The sequence below is a fragment of the Vulpes lagopus genome, chromosome 2, assembly GCF_018345385.1.
Source record: "Vulpes lagopus strain Blue_001 chromosome 2, ASM1834538v1, whole genome shotgun sequence".
NCBI classification, from domain to species: Eukaryota; Metazoa; Chordata; class Mammalia; order Carnivora; family Canidae; genus Vulpes; species Vulpes lagopus.
This window is the reverse complement of record NC_054825.1, coordinates 122139081-122154491: the sequence shown is the minus strand read 5'-3', so window position 1 is coordinate 122154491 and position 15411 is coordinate 122139081. Positions and strand designations below refer to the sequence as shown.

General features: G+C 46.5%; 1 protein-coding gene across 4 annotated transcripts in view; it reads right to left on the bottom strand.

Annotated features, from left to right (window-relative positions):
• TRMT11 (tRNA methyltransferase 11 homolog) overlaps positions 1 to 15172 on the bottom strand; it is a 62918-nt gene extending 47746 nt beyond the window's left edge. For 3 of the 4 annotated variants that reach the window (XM_041744816.1, XM_041744817.1, XM_041744819.1), the window contains exons 1-2: positions 15051 to 15172; positions 7568 to 7633 (exon numbers count right to left, since the gene is read on the bottom strand). In XM_041744816.1, coding sequence (XP_041600750.1) covers positions 7568 to 7633; positions 15051 to 15122 — 138 coding nt within the window. In that variant the 5' untranslated portion in view covers positions 15123 to 15172. Of the gene's footprint in view, positions 1 to 7567; positions 7634 to 15050 lie in introns of those variants that run through there. The other variant, XM_041744820.1, reaches the window with a different exon arrangement.
• Between the last annotated feature and the right edge of the window lie 239 nt (positions 15173 to 15411).

The window sequence follows — 15411 nt, the reverse complement described above, 5'->3', positions numbered from 1 at the left end:
TCCTGAAAACCTACGAATTCGGCCTGAGATTTAAAGAGAGACCAGCTGGAATGCTACAGGGAGAAGAGTTCGCGCTTCTATCAAGGTAGGAAGACGGGGAAAAAGAAATAAAGACACAAAAGGCCTCCGAGGGGGAGGGGTCCCGCGAGGAGCCGGGCTGAGGCCGGGGCGAGTGTCCCCAGGGCAGGAGAGCCCCGTCCCGGAGGAGCAGGAGCTGCACCGACCTTCCCCGCGGAAAGGGGCTCCCCGGGAATTGGAGCAGGATCCCCAGAAAGGCGGGGACGCCCTCGGGCTCCCTGGGACAGTAACAGAGGAACTGCGCCCCGGAGAGTGCGCCGAGCTCCCTAAGGGCTGCAGCGCTCGGCGGGACCCGGAGCAGCTCGGAGGGGCTCGGGCGGCGGCTCCGCGGAGGGGGCTGCGCGGCTCCGGGAACAGCTCAGCCGCGGTGGCTCGCGCAGAGGAAGAAGCTCCGCGCGGAGGGGGCTGCGCGGCTCCGGGAACAGCTCGGAGGGGCTCGGGCGGCGGCTCCGCGGAGGGGGCTGCACCGCCGGGAGCGCGAATCCAACAGCGCAGGCCCCGGAGCACAGGGCGCCGGGACACAGCCCAGGATCCGGCCTCCCCCGGGACAGGCAGAGGCCGGGAGGGCCCAGGACAGCAAGGACGCTCCTGCATGGAACTGAGCAGATCAGCGGCCCCGCCCCGGAGCCCCCAGGCCCTGCAGACAGAGAGCCCCGGAGCTACTGCGGGGGCTGAATCCAGGGTCCCAGAGCTGCCCCCGCCACTGTGGCTTCCTCCCGGGGCCTCACGGGGTGAACAACCCCCACCGAGCCCTGCACCAGGCAGGGGCAGAGCAGCTCCCCCAAGTGCTCACACCTGAGAATCAGCACAGCAGGCCCCTCCCCCAGAAGACCAGCGAGACGGACCAGTTCCAAGGGAAGTCAAGGGACTTAAACTACACAGAATCGGAAGATACTCCCCCGTGGTTTTTTTTTGTTTTTTGTTTTTTTGTTTTTGTTTTTGTTTTTTTTTGTTTTGTTTTGTGCTTTTTTTTTTCTCTCTTTCTTCTTGATTTCTGATTGCTTCCCCCACCCCCCCTTTTTTCTTTTTTCTCCTTTTTTTCTTTTTCTTTCTTTTTCTTCTCTTTTTCCCCTATTTTTTTCTTCTTTCTCTTTTTTCTTTTTCTCTTTTCTTTCCTTCTCTCTCTTTTTCTCCTTTTCCCAATACAACTTGTTTTTGGCCACTCTGCACTGAGCAAAATGACTAGAAGGAAAACCCCTCAAAAAAAAGAATCAGAAACAGCCCACTCTCCCACAGAGTTACAAAATATGGATTACAATTCAATGTCAGAAAGCCAATTCAGAAGCACTATTTTACAGCTACTGGTGGCTCTAGAAAAAACCATAAAGGACTCAAGAGACTTCATGACTGCAGAATTTAGATCTAATCAGGCAGAAATTAAAAATCAATTAAATGAGATGCAATCCAAGCTAGAAGTCCTAACGACGAGGCTTGACGAGGTGGAAGAACGAGTGAGTGACATAGAAGACAAGTTGATGGCAAAGAGGGAAACTGAGGAAAAAAGAGACAGGCAATTAAAAGACCATGAGGATAGATTAAGGGAAATAAATGATAGCCTGAGGAAGAAAAACCTACGTTTAATTGGGGTTCCCGAGGGCGCGGAAAGGGACAGAGGGCCAGAATATGTATTTGAACAAATCCTAGCTGAAAACTTTCCGAATCTGGGAAGGGAAACAGGCATTCAGATCCAGGAAATAGAGAGATCCCCCCCTAAAATCAACAAAAACCGTTCAACACCTCGACATTTAATAGTGAAGCTTGCAAATTTCAAAGATAAGGAGAAGATCCTTAAAGCAGCAAGAGAAAAAAAGTCCCTGACTTTTATGGGGAGGAATATTAGGGTAACAGCAGACCTCTCCACAGAGACCTGGCAGGCCAGAAAGGGCTGGCAGGATATATTCAGGGTCCTAAATGAAAAGAACATGCAACCAAGAATACTTTACCCCGCAAGGCTTTCATTCAAAATGGAAGGAGAGATAAAGAGCTTCCAAGACAGGCAGGAACTGAAAGAATATGTAACCTCCAAACCAGCTCTGCAAGAAATTTTAAGGGGGACTCTTAAAATTCCCCTTTAAGAAGAAGTTCAGTGGAACAATCCACAAAAACAAGGACTGAATAGATATGATGACACTAAACTCATATCTATCAATAGTAACTCTGAATGTGAACGGGCTTAATGACCCCATCAAAAGGCGCAGGGTTTCAGACTGGATAAAAAAGCAGGACCCATCTATTTGCTGTCTACAAGAGACTCATTTTAGACAGAAGGACACCTACAACCTGAAAATAAAAGGTTGGAGAACCATTTACCATTCAAATGGTCCTCAAAAGAAAGCAGGGGTTGCCATCCTTATATCAGATAAATTAAAATTTACCCCGAAGACTATAGTGAGAGATGAAGAGGGACACTATCTCATACTCAAAGGATCTATCCAACAAGAGGACTTAACAATCCTCAATATATATGCCCCGAATGTGGGAGCTGCCAAATATTTAAACCAATTAATAACCAAACTCAAGAAATACCTTGATAATAATACACTTATACTTGGTGACTTCAATCTAGCTCTTTCTACCCTGGATAGGTCTTCTAAGCACAACATCTCCAAAGAAACGAGAGCTTTAAATGATACACTGGACCAGATGGATTTCACAGATATCTACAGAACTTTACATCCAAACTCAACTGAATACACATTCTTCTCAAGTGCACATGGAACTTTCTCCAGAATAGACCACATACTGGGTCACAAATCGGGTCTGAACCGATACCAAAAGATCGGGATAGTCCCCTGTATATTCTCAGACCATAATGCCTTGAAATTAGAACTTAATCACAACAAGAAATATGGAAGGACCACAAACACGTGGAGGTTAAGGACCATCCTGCTAAAAGATGAAAAGGTCAACCAGGAAATTAAGGAAGAATTAAAAAGATTCATGGAAACTAATGAAAATGAAGATACAACCGTTCAAAATCTTTGGGATGCAGCAAAAGCAGTCCTGAGGGGGAAATACATCGCAATACAAGCATACATTCAAAAACTGGAAAGATCTCAAATTCAAAAGCTCACCTTACACATAAAGGAACTAGAGAAAAAGCAACAAATAGACCCCACCCCCAGCAGAAGAAGAGAGTTAATTAAAATTCGAGCAGAACTCAATGATATCGAGACCAAAAGAACTGTGGAACAGATCAACAGAACCAGGAGTTGGTTCTTTGAAAGAATTAATAAGATAGATAAACCATTAGCCAACCTTATTAAAAAGAAGAGAGAGAAGACTCAAATTAATAAAATCATGAATGAGAAAGGGGACATCACTACCAACACCAAGGAAATACAAACGATTTTAAAAACATATTATGAACAGCTGTACGCCAATAAATTAGGCAATCTAGAAGAAATGGACACATTCCTGGAAAGCCACAAACTACCAAAACTGGAGCAGGAAGAAATAGAAAACCTGAACAGGCCAATAACCAGGGAGGAAATTGAAGCAGTCATCAAAAACCTCCCAAGACACAAGAGTCCAGGGCCAGATGGCTTCCCAGGGGAATTCTATCAAACGTTTAAAGAAGAAATCATACCTATTCTACTAAAGCTGTTTGGAAAGATAGAAAGAGATGGAGTACTTCCAAATTCGTTCTATGAGGCCAGCATCACCTTAATTCCGAAACCAGACAAAGACCCCACCAAAAAGGAGAATTACAGACCAATATCCCTGATGAACATGGATGCAAAAATTCTCAACAAGATACTAGCCAATAGGATCCAACAACACATTAAGAAAATTATTCACCATGACCAAGTAGGATTTATCCCTGGGACACAAGGCTGGTTCAACACTCGTAAAACCATCAATGTGATTCATCATATCAGCAAGAGAAAAACCAAGAACCATATGATACTCTCATTAGATGCAGAGAAAGCATTTGACAAAATACAGCATCCATTCCTGATCAAAACCCTTCAGAGTGTTGGGATAGAGGGAACTTTCCTTGACATCTTAAAAGCCATCTACGAAAAGCCCACAGCAAATATCATTCTCAATGGGGAAGCACTGGGAGCCTTTCCCCTAAGATCAGGAACAAGACAGGGATGTCCACTCTCACCACTGCTGTTCAACATAGTTCTGGAAGTCCTCGCCTCAGCAATCAGACAACAAAAAGACATTAAAGGCATTCAAATTGGCAAAGAAGAAGTCAAACTCTCCCTCTTCGCCGATGACATGATACTCTACATAGAAAACCCAAAAGCCTCCACCCCCAGATTGCTAGAACTCATACAGCAATTTGGTAGCGTGGCAGGATACAAAATCAATGCCCAGAAATCAATGGCATTTCTATACACTAACAATGAGACTGAAGAAAGAGAAATTAAGGAGTCAATCCCATTTACAATTGCACCCAAAAGCATAAGATACCTAGGAATAAACCTAACCAAAGAGGTAAAAGATCTATACCCTAAAAACTATAGAACACTTCTGAAAGAAATTGAGGAAGACACAAAGAGATGGAAAAATATTCCATGCTCATGGATTGGCAGAATTAATATTGTAAAAATGTCAATGTTACCCAGGGCAATTTATACGTTTAATGCAATCCCTATCAAAATACCATGGACTTTCTTCAGAGAGTTAGAACAAATTATTTTAAGATTTGTGTGGAATCAGAAAAGACCCCGAATAGCCAGGGGAATATTAAAAAAGAAAACCTTAGCTGGGGGCATCACAATGCCAGATTTCAGGTTGTATTACAAAGCTGTGGTCATCAAGACAGTGTGGTACTGGCACAAAAACAGACACATAGATCAATGGAACAGAATAGAGAACCCAGAAGTGGACCCTGAAATGTACGGCCATCTAATATTCGATAAAGGAGGAAAGACTATCCATTGGAAGAAAGACAGTCTCTTCAATAAATGGTGCTGGGAAAATTGGACATCCACATGCAGAAGAATGAAACTGGACCACTCTCTTTCACCATACACAAAGATAAACTCAAAATGGATGAGAGATCTAAATGTGAGACAAGATTCCATCAAAATCCTAGAGGAGAACACAGGCAACACCCTTTTTGAACTTGGCCACAGTAACTTCTTGCAAGATACATCCACGAAGGCAAAAGAAACAAAAGCAAAAATGAACTATTGGGACTTCATCAAGATAAGAAGCTTTTGCACAGCAAAGGATACAGTCAACAAAACTAAAAGACAACCTACAGAATGGGAGAAGATATTTGCAAATGACATATCAGATAAAGGGCTAGTTTCCAAAATCTATAAAGAACTTATTAAACTCAACACCAAAGAAACAAACAATCCTATCATGAAATGGGCAAAAGACATGAAGAGAAATCTCACAGAGGAAGACATGGACATGGCCAACATGCACATGAGAAAATGCTCTGCATCACTTGCCATCAGGGAAATACAAATCAAAACCACAATGAGATACCACCTCACACCAGTGAGAATGGGGAAAATTAACAAGGCAGGAAACCACAAATGTTGGAGAGGATGCGGAGAAAAGGGAACCCTCTTACACTGTTGGTGGGAATGTGAACTGGTGCAGCCACTCTGGAAAACTGTGTGGAGGTTCCTCAAAGAGTTAAAAATAGACCTGCCCTACGACCCAGCAATTGCACTGTTGGGGATTTACCCCAAAGATTCAGATGCAATGAAACGTCGGGACACCTGCACCCCGATGTTTCTATCAGCAATGGCCACAATAGCCAAACTGTGGAAGGAGCCTCGGTGTCCATCGAAAGATGAATGGATAAAGAAGATGTGGTTTATGTATACAATGGAATATTACTCAGCAATTAGAAACGACAAATACCCACCATTTGCTTCAACGTGGATGGAACTGGAGGGTATTATGCTGAGTGAAATAAGTCAATCGGAGAAGGACAAACAGTGTATGTTCTCATTCATTTGGGGAATATGAATAATAGTGAAAGGGAATATAAAGGAAGGGAAAAGAAATGTTGGGAAATATCAGGAAGGGAGACAGAACATAAAGACTCCTAACTCGGGGAAACGAACTAGGGGTGGTGGAAGGGGAGGAGGGCGGGTGTTGGAGGGGAATGGGTGACAGGCACTGAGGTGGACACTTGACGGGATGAGCACTGGGTGTTTTTCTGTATGTTGGTAAATTAAACACCAATAAAAGTTAATAAAAAAAAAAATAAATAAAAATAAAAAAAAAAATAAAAAATAAAAAAATTAAAAATTAAAAAAAAAAAAATTTAAAAAAAATAAAAAATAAAAAAAATAAAAAAACAAGGGTTTGTATTTTATTTTTACAGAGAGAGTACTCATGCGTACATGTGCACACATGTGGGTGTAGGGAGTGGGTGGGAGGACGGACACTTATGCAAGCTCCACACTGAGCACAGACCCTGAGATTATGACCTGAGCTGAAATCAAGAGCTGGTCACTTAATCGACTGAGCCACCCGGGCACCCTGATTACAGGCACTTTTCATCCCCACACAGACAACCCCTTGTAAGAATATAGAAAAGGCAGAACCCTGACCTCAGTTTGTCATCCTTACCCAATTATGTCTATACTCTACCCCCTTCCTCCTCCCACAGTACTTAAAGTCAACCAGGAGTCCAACCTTAGCGGACTTTCAACTAAGTTGTCTCATCTTCTGGAAGAAATCCTCCCTGTCACACCCAGTCTTTCTTCTTCCAATGTTTACACTATTCTACAGAAAAATTCAAAATAATCCAAACAAAAAAGATGGCTATCTCAGTATTATTTTTATTAGAAAAATTTAAAAGCAATCTGAATGAAATCATTAAATAATGGTAGAGCTAATCAATAGAAAGTATTACACAATCCTGTTAGTAATGAAGGTTATGTAGCAACATGTGCCTATATTAATACTATCAAGTGAAAAAGAGACTACAGAAGTTCATTAAGTAGTATTAGAACTGAAGGAAAAAAAAGTATATGAAAAAAAATTGCAGGTAGTACCCTCAGATTGTAAGTCATGTAACGGAAGAATTATGAATGATTTTTTCTTTTTCTATTTTCCAAGCTTCTCTAATACACAGATAAACTATCAAAAACAAAATACAAAGCTCATAAATTTATAATCTTATAATACACAATTTTAAATGTTTAAATAATTCCCACTATAAGTCTGAAATTCCACTAAATTCTGAATTCTAATGCTAATCATACCTCATCAAGGGGAAACAGCCCTTTTTTTCAATTAAGGGACAGATACCAATTATGGTTTAAGTGTTGAATTAAAAATTCAAAACTAGTAAACTAAATGAATACTGGAAATAAATTTAAATGACTTTCCAAAACCACAACTTTTTCTCAAAAATATCTTTTATTAATTGCCCCTAGAAAGAAACAAATAACTGTACAAATATAAATTTAAGATTTGTAGTTCTTCTCTTCAAACTCAAGGTTTTATTTGTAAACATAATGCACATGATCTAATGAAAAATATAAATTCAACTTACCTTTCCATAAGTTTCCTGACTACTGATGAACTGACCTCCAAAAAGTGACAGCAAAGACTTTATTTCCTACATTAAAAATATTATAGAAAAAAACATTTTAACAGAGAACTCAAAGTCTATTAACAGATATAGGTACAATAAGATTTTTTTTAAGAGTACCTACCCAAGGCATTTAAATTTCAACACCAAATAAACTACAACTCTGGGTTCTGAAAAAATTTTACAGTCACAAACACAGTAATTTCTGAGAAATTTTACACAAGAAGATTGCCAAAAGCCTTGCTCAGAAAATGGAAAAAACTGGATGACAAACACTAGAGATTAGTAATCCAACACTGATCAATAAAAATAAGATGAATTATTAGACAGGTAAGTTGAGGATGTTCAGACAAAAAATAAGGGATTAACCAGGAAGCATCACTGTGGATTCACTAAAGAGAAGTTATTACAGCAAGTTAACCTCCTTAACTTAACAGCAAGTTAAGTTCTTTCTGGATAAAGTTATAGAACTAGAAAGAGAATAGCAGTAGCTACTTTAAAAACATCAGGAATGCAAAGTTGAAATCTGTTCAGATAGTATTATATTCTCTGAAGCAATCACTTTGTACTGATAAATACAAAATGACTATGCAAATTTTACAATATATACCGCTAACAAATTGTGTCTCCTCGAATAACATAAAGCAAGTAGAATCCCACTCCTCTCTGTAAATCTTACGGAGGAGGTAATCCAATTAGAAATATGTCTGTCCCCTCTTCTGGGGGCCTACAATCCTCTTTTATCCCAACTAGGAAAAGGAGACTTTAACACCCAGCTCATAATGAGTGTGTATGCATATGCGTGTGCGTGTGTGTGTGTGTGTGTGTGTGTATTTTTTTAAATCCTGGACTTACACAGGGCTAAATTCAGTTGAATTATATGGACAGACCAAGAACTTGCATAGTCTATCAGTAAATTACTGAAGGTAACCCAAAAGTCATTTTGCAACATGAGTGACACACATATAAACAGGAGGTATCACTGGACTTGAGAGTCTGACAAACCACAATTTTATTTTCACCTCTTCCAAATAGTGGCCATATGTATGTTTGTTTGTTTTCTACACAAGCCACTTCTCTCATCTGTAAAATAGGAATCATTAGCTGCCTCATCAAGTAAGGAAGTCTGTGACAACAGGAGCACAGAAAGTAGGGTGCTAGTAAAGGACTCAAGGTGATGATGACCTTGAGGTCCAGTGGCTCAAGAAATCAAGCAAGACTGACAGGAGTTTTTTTGTTTTTTGTTTTTTTAAGAGAAACATTAAGTTATAGATGAAGTTACTTTGGTCTAGAATGATTAATGTTCATTCTACACTAACACATAGTAGGAAATCAGCTTTACATTTAAAACATCAAAAATGCTGCTCCTGTGATACCTTGTTAAAAACTAATAAGAGGCCAAAAAACCCACAAAGTCTCTAGGAGTCTAAAAAAAAAAAAAAAAAGTGAAGGATTATTGAAGTTTTATGGCATAGCATTAGCTCCACTACCCCAAACTTAAGCAAAGACTTAAAACTGAGAGTAAATGTGATAAACCAAAGTTTCAAATTTATAAGCAAAACTTGTATTATACTACTCCATCAATCTACTTGGAAAAAGCAAAACACAAAATCTTTACTCTTGTAGCAACTTCACTTTCTGGTTGAGAATCTTTCTACATTAGGAACATTTATACTGGATGTAAGAATACGGCATGATCTGGGGCATGCCTCATGCATCAATTTACGTGAGCTTTTCAGTTCTTTTAGCCACTCACTTTTTCATCCATTTAGTTTGTTTCAGAGCCAGCAATAAAACCTAGGTGTCTGAACTCTAGTGGGGTAAGGCAGGCACCAACTACAACCGGCCCTGATTAATTCTACAAAGGTAAAACAGGACCACACTTATATTCCTAATCTCTCATTTTAAATCATAAAGGCAGCTACTCATTACAGTTTTGCTGCTTAGCAGTTCTAATACAGTAGATGAACTCAAAAGTGTAGACTCTGCTTTTGATGGTCTTCCCCAAAGGAATCCTCTCACTCAATAGTTACTATAAAACTAATATGTATAGGGGATCCCTGGGTGGCACAGCGGTTTGGCGCCTGCCTTTGGCCCAGGGCGCGATCCTGGAGACCCGGGATCGAATCCCACATCGGGCTCCCAGTGCATGGAGCCTGCTTCTCCCTCTGCCTGTGTCTCTGCCTCTCTCTCTCTCTCTGTGTGACTATCATAAATAAAAATAAAAAAAAAAAAAAAAAAAAAGAAATGGACTTATGCCCTGGAATACAGAGAGAATCTGCACAGATGGAAGAGGAATGCCACTTCTACCAACCCCAAACTAGGCTTCAGATTCAGCCCTTCTGCTGAGAACTAGAAGAACCTGGCATCTGCTTGAAGGCGTGGAGCGATGACAAGAGTTAGCAAACCAAACTTCAGAAGGCAGAAATCCCAAGGTGCAGCCACTTGCTTCCTGGGGCATCTACCAATTCCAAAGGCAGTTGTGAGCCTGGATGATCCTTTGGACAACCTAATGAAGCTAGGCACAAAAATACTGGGCCATCCATGGAGAAGAAAGGCAGCTCGATAAACCACCAGTTTGGACTGGGATCCTCAAAAGCTACACACCAGAGGAACATGTGTGAATTAGAACAGAACCAAAACTTAATACCTGAAAATAAGTTCAAGTCATGCTAGACTGTTAATGCTCCTATCTTCAAGAGGGTTTACATCATTCTGAGTCTCATATTATTTCAATTAACTTTACAAATACATCTACGATGTATTTTAAAAAATAAGCCAGCACACATATGAAAAAGAACCAAGAGAAACAACACATAAAAGCAAAAGACCCACAGGACTTCTTTTATCATAGTGAGTATGTATGCTTTCGACACTTTGTCATATTTAACATAACTATGCTTTCTATACTGAAGGGGATAAAAGACATAATTAAGAATTTTGACAAAGAATAAAAGCCTATTTAAAAAGAAACTGCAGACTTGAAAAAAGAATAAAAAAATAAACCTAAAATAAAATGAATATGGGGGTAAATCCCAGTGCATGCTGACTATGCAAAATCAATAGATTTTGAAGACTGCAATAGGGAAAACCCAACTAGACAAAAGGCAGCACAGGCCAAAGCATGAAATCCAGGGAATGAGGGGGGGACTCACTTTTGGCTGCATTGAGGTAGGAAGTGGGAAGGTGTGGGGAGACGGAGAAAAGAAGCATGCAACGGCGGGCTAATGCCAGACTAAGAAGTTGCAGCCTTGGCACAATGAGGATGCAAAAGAGAACTGAGCTGGGGATCCCTGGGTGGCACAGTGGTTTAGCGCCTGCCTTTGGCCCAGGGCGTGGTCCTGGGGACCCGGGATCGAGTCCCACGTCGGGCTCCTGGTGCATGAAGCCTGCTTCTCCCTCTGCCTGTGTCTCTGCCTCTCTCTCTCTCTCTGTGTGACTATCATAAATAAATAAAAATTAAAAAAAAAAAAAAGAGAGAGAGAGAACTAAGCTTTTTGGGAGACTAAAGTGGCACCAGCATAAGACACTGACTAAAAATAATTTAAGAAAAAGAAACAGGTAAAATGTCCAAGTACCAGGGATGCTATTCTGAAGGCTGCAGCCTAACCACTCAGCTCGCACTGCGCTGCCCGACTACAGGCACACATCCTCCTTGGCCTCCTTTTCCACTCCAGTATCCTCTAAGCGATGTACTTTCTCTACTCCAGAATTCTCCCTCTAAATTACAAATGATGACTAGTCACTTACTGGTTCAAAAAGAAAAAAAGTCATTTCCAGGCTTAAAAAGAGTCAATGGCTCCCCTTTAAAACTAAAATAAAATCCACATTCCTTGCAATGGTTTCAAAACATTCCAAACTCTGGATCCGACCCACCTTGCTGGCCTCATTGCCCATTACTTCAACATCACTCCCCACACACCTCACATCCCAAACCACCATCATCAACTCGTGTCATGCCTTTACACTTGCTTTTGTTTCTCACTGAAGAGGGCTCTCCGGTCCTCTTTGCCCACACAACAACTCTTTATCAATTAAGATCTACTAAAATATTACTTCCTCCATGAAACCCTAAGCCCTTACACCCCCCATCTTGCCAAATCACCTGCCAAGCAAAACATCAATCCTGAATCAATGCCACACAGTCTTCCTTCAGGACTCCTAAGGCCAGTGAGGTGAGCATCACTGAAAAAATTGGGAGAATCTCGGCACAATTACAAATAGGTGATCATCACCCTCAAGTGGGTTTCCAGCATCACTCTAATAACCCGTGTTCTCAATTTTTAACTTGCAGCTCCCTTTTTTGCTCTCAATGACTATTTCAAATTTAACCATTTTTCCCAATTTCTCCCCTCAACTGCTTGGTCCCTGATATTTTGATCTCTCAAGAAACAACCTTGACTCGTCCATTACTTAGAAAGCTACCCCACATCCAACCTAACTCTCCTTTGCCCACTGTCCCCTTCTAGGGGAGACCAACACCTCCCACTGTGCCTTTATATCATTCTCCCCTTCTCGTCAGCCTGTAAACTTTGCTTGACCCTAGCCCTCCCTCCATTAACCAATCTCTTACTTTCCCTTATGTTCTAGTTAAGAACAGTCTATCTCCTCTTCCTCGTTTTCCAGTGACCATTAAACCAAGCAATCTAGCTTACCACCCCACCACAAAAGTCTACGCAACAGCTTTAGCAAAATTTCTAAAACTTTACCCTCCTGATTTCCGTGCCATCAAAGTCCTTCTATTCGGACACTTGCCTATCCTCTTCATGACCTCCTCTCTTCTCACCTCCCCTCACATCAATGCTACCAAGCTCCTGTGTTTGGCCCATCGCTTTTTCGATGCTCTGCTTTTTCTGAATAATTTCACTTTCTCTCGTAGTGTTCGTAGGCAGAAGCCTCCCAAACATATATGACCAGTCCACACCACTCTATGGTGCTCCGAGCATGCTCCTATATTCACTGGCCCCCACCCCATCATCTCCACTTGATACTACGCCAACACGTCAAATTCAGCATAACCAAATTGTAAATCTTTCCTCTGCCTGTGCTCTACATTTTAAAATGCAGGCGCTCTTACATGTACCCCAGGAGTCATCCTTCACTGGCCCCTGGCCCCGTCATGGTCCATTATCCAGTCCTGATGATCTCATCACCTACGTAATTTCCCAGTCGATCTCATCCCCTTACCCCGGCCCTAATTCAGTCCTTCTTAATCTACGAACAAGACTCTTCCAACGGGCTCCTAACTGGTCCCTGATTCCAGGCTCTGTCCTCTCAAATTCTACCCTCGTTGTCGCTGCCACAGGGATTTTTAAGGAAAAAATCTTTGCTTAAACCTTCTCAGCAAATTCCCCTTACAAGCTAAATGACTTTTCTCTTCCCCTCCAGACTACTCAAGGCTTTGTGTTTTCTGGCCCCTGTCTACCCCTCCTGCGCACTGTCACCCTCAGCTACATATTTCATAATCCAGCAGTAATGAATCGTAATTCCAATTTACTTGTTTATGTCCCCGGTTGGCTAGGTCCTACCCGTACTTTACTGTTCAAGCGTCACGGGTTCCTGCAAGCGCTCTCAAAGGCCAGCATCCCCCGCCCTCAGGCGGCCCGACTTCCCTTCTGTGCTCTGCGCCTGTCAGGGCGCTCACAAACGCCCCTAATACGTCCACACGTGCGCTCAGACCTCGGCCCGAACAGACAGGAAAGTCTCTGTCGTCGGCACATCCCCGCGTCCGGCTCGCGCAGTTCCAAGTACTCCGAAAATGTTTCTTCGAGGAATAAAGCGCTCTTCCCGACCTCTCCGTCCTGGAACGCCGCCCCGCGCTCGCGGGGGCCTCTCCGTCCTGTGACCCCCGCCACCCCCCATCCGCCTCCGCGGGGCCTGCGCACCTGCCACCTGGACGGCGCTCAGGGCGGCCTCCCCCTCCTGTAACACCCCCCGACCCTCCCACTCCGCGGGGCCTGCGCACCTGCCACCTGGACCTGCCACCTGGACGGCGCTCAAGGCGGCCTCCCCCTCCTGTAACACCCCCCGACCCTCCCACTCCGTGGGGCCTGCGCACCTAACACCTGGACGGCGCTCAAGGCGGCCTCCCCCTCCTGTGACCCCCCCGACCCTCCCACTTCGTGGGGCCTGCGCACCTGCCACCTGGACGGCGCTCCCGGGCGGCCTCCCCCTCCTGTGACCCCCCCCCCGACCCTTCCCCTCCGCGGGGCCTGCGCACCTGCCACCTGGACCTGCCACCTGGACGGCGCTCAAGGCGGCCTCCCCCTCCTGTAACACCCCCCGACCCTCCCACTCCGTGGGGCCTGCGCACCTGCCACCTGGACGGCGCTCCCGGGCGGCCTCCCCCTCCTGTGACCCCCCCCCGACCCTTCCCCTCCGCGGGGCCTGCGCACCTGCCACCTGGACCTGCCACCTGGACGGCGCTCAAGGCGGCCTCCCCCTCCTGTAACACCCCCCGACCCTCCCACTCCGTGGGGCCTGCGCACCTAACACCTGGACGGCGCTCAAGGCGGCCTCCCCCTCCTGTGACCCCCCCGACCCTCCCACTTCGTGGGGCCTGCGCACCTGCCACCTGGACGGCGCTCCCGGGCGGCCTCCCCCTCCTGTGACCCGCCCCCCGACCCTTCCTCTCCGCGGGGCCTGCGCACCTGCCACCTGGACCTGCCACCTGGACGGCGCTCCCGGGCGGCCTCCCCCTCCTGTGACCCCCCCGCCCCCCCCTCCGCGGGGCCTGCGCACCTGCCACCTGGACCTGCCACCTGGACGGCGCTCCTGGCGGCCTCCCCCTCCTGTAACACCCCCCGACCCTCCCACTCCGTGGGGCCTGCGCACCTAACACCTGGACGGCGCTCAAGGCGGCCTCCCCCTCCTGTGACCCCCCCGACCCTCCCACTTCGTGGGGCCTGCGCACCTGCCACCTGGACGGCGCTCCCGGGCGGCCTCCCCCTCCTGTGACCCGCCCCCCGACCCTTCCTCTCCGCGGGGCCTGCGCACCTGCCACCTGGACCTGCCACCTGGACGGCGCTCCCGGGCGGCCTCCCCCTCCTGTGACCCCCCCGCCCCCCCCTCCGCGGGGCCTGCGCACCTGCCACCTGGACCTGCCACCTGGACGGCGCTCCTGGCGGCCTCCCCCTCCGCCACACGCGGAGCCCCGGGCGCGAGGACCGCGCCTACCCGCCCGCCGCACCTCCACCCCGCGCGCGGGCGGAATGAATGGAGATGCCGGGCAAGGCCGCGGGAGCCCGTCCTGGGCGCGGCCCTCCCGCACCCTCCGCCCAGCCTGGACCCTCCCGGGGACCGAGGGCCCGGGGACGCGGGTGCCCCCGAGGCAAGCCCCCCCTCCCGGACGCCGGCTTGCTCAGGCTGCGTGCAGCTCCCCGCCCCCCCCCCCCGCATTCCTCTCCCGACGAGGAGCTGCAGCGGGAGGGCGCCGCACGCTCACCGGCAAGCGGAACTCCAGGTGCTCTTGCGCCAGGAGCAGCAGATACCTATTGAGCGGGCACGGTAGCGCCATTGCACCGCGCACACTGCGCCTGCGCACGTCTCCCCCCTCCCCGCACAGCGTCCTCCCCGCGGGGGCGGGGCCGGAAGCGGAAGCTGGGCCGAGCGGGGGGCGGGGCCCGGAGCCGAGCGGGGGGCGGGGCCCGGGGCCGGGCCGAGCCGGGGGCGGGGGCGGGGGCCGGGGCGGCGTGGGTGGTGCGAGCCGCGGCGGCGCTGTCCGCTGGAGATGCGCCCGGGGAGCCGCTGGCGTGAGGGCCCGAGGGGCTCGGGGCTGGCTGCGGGGAGCCAGGTTCCCGGGGCTG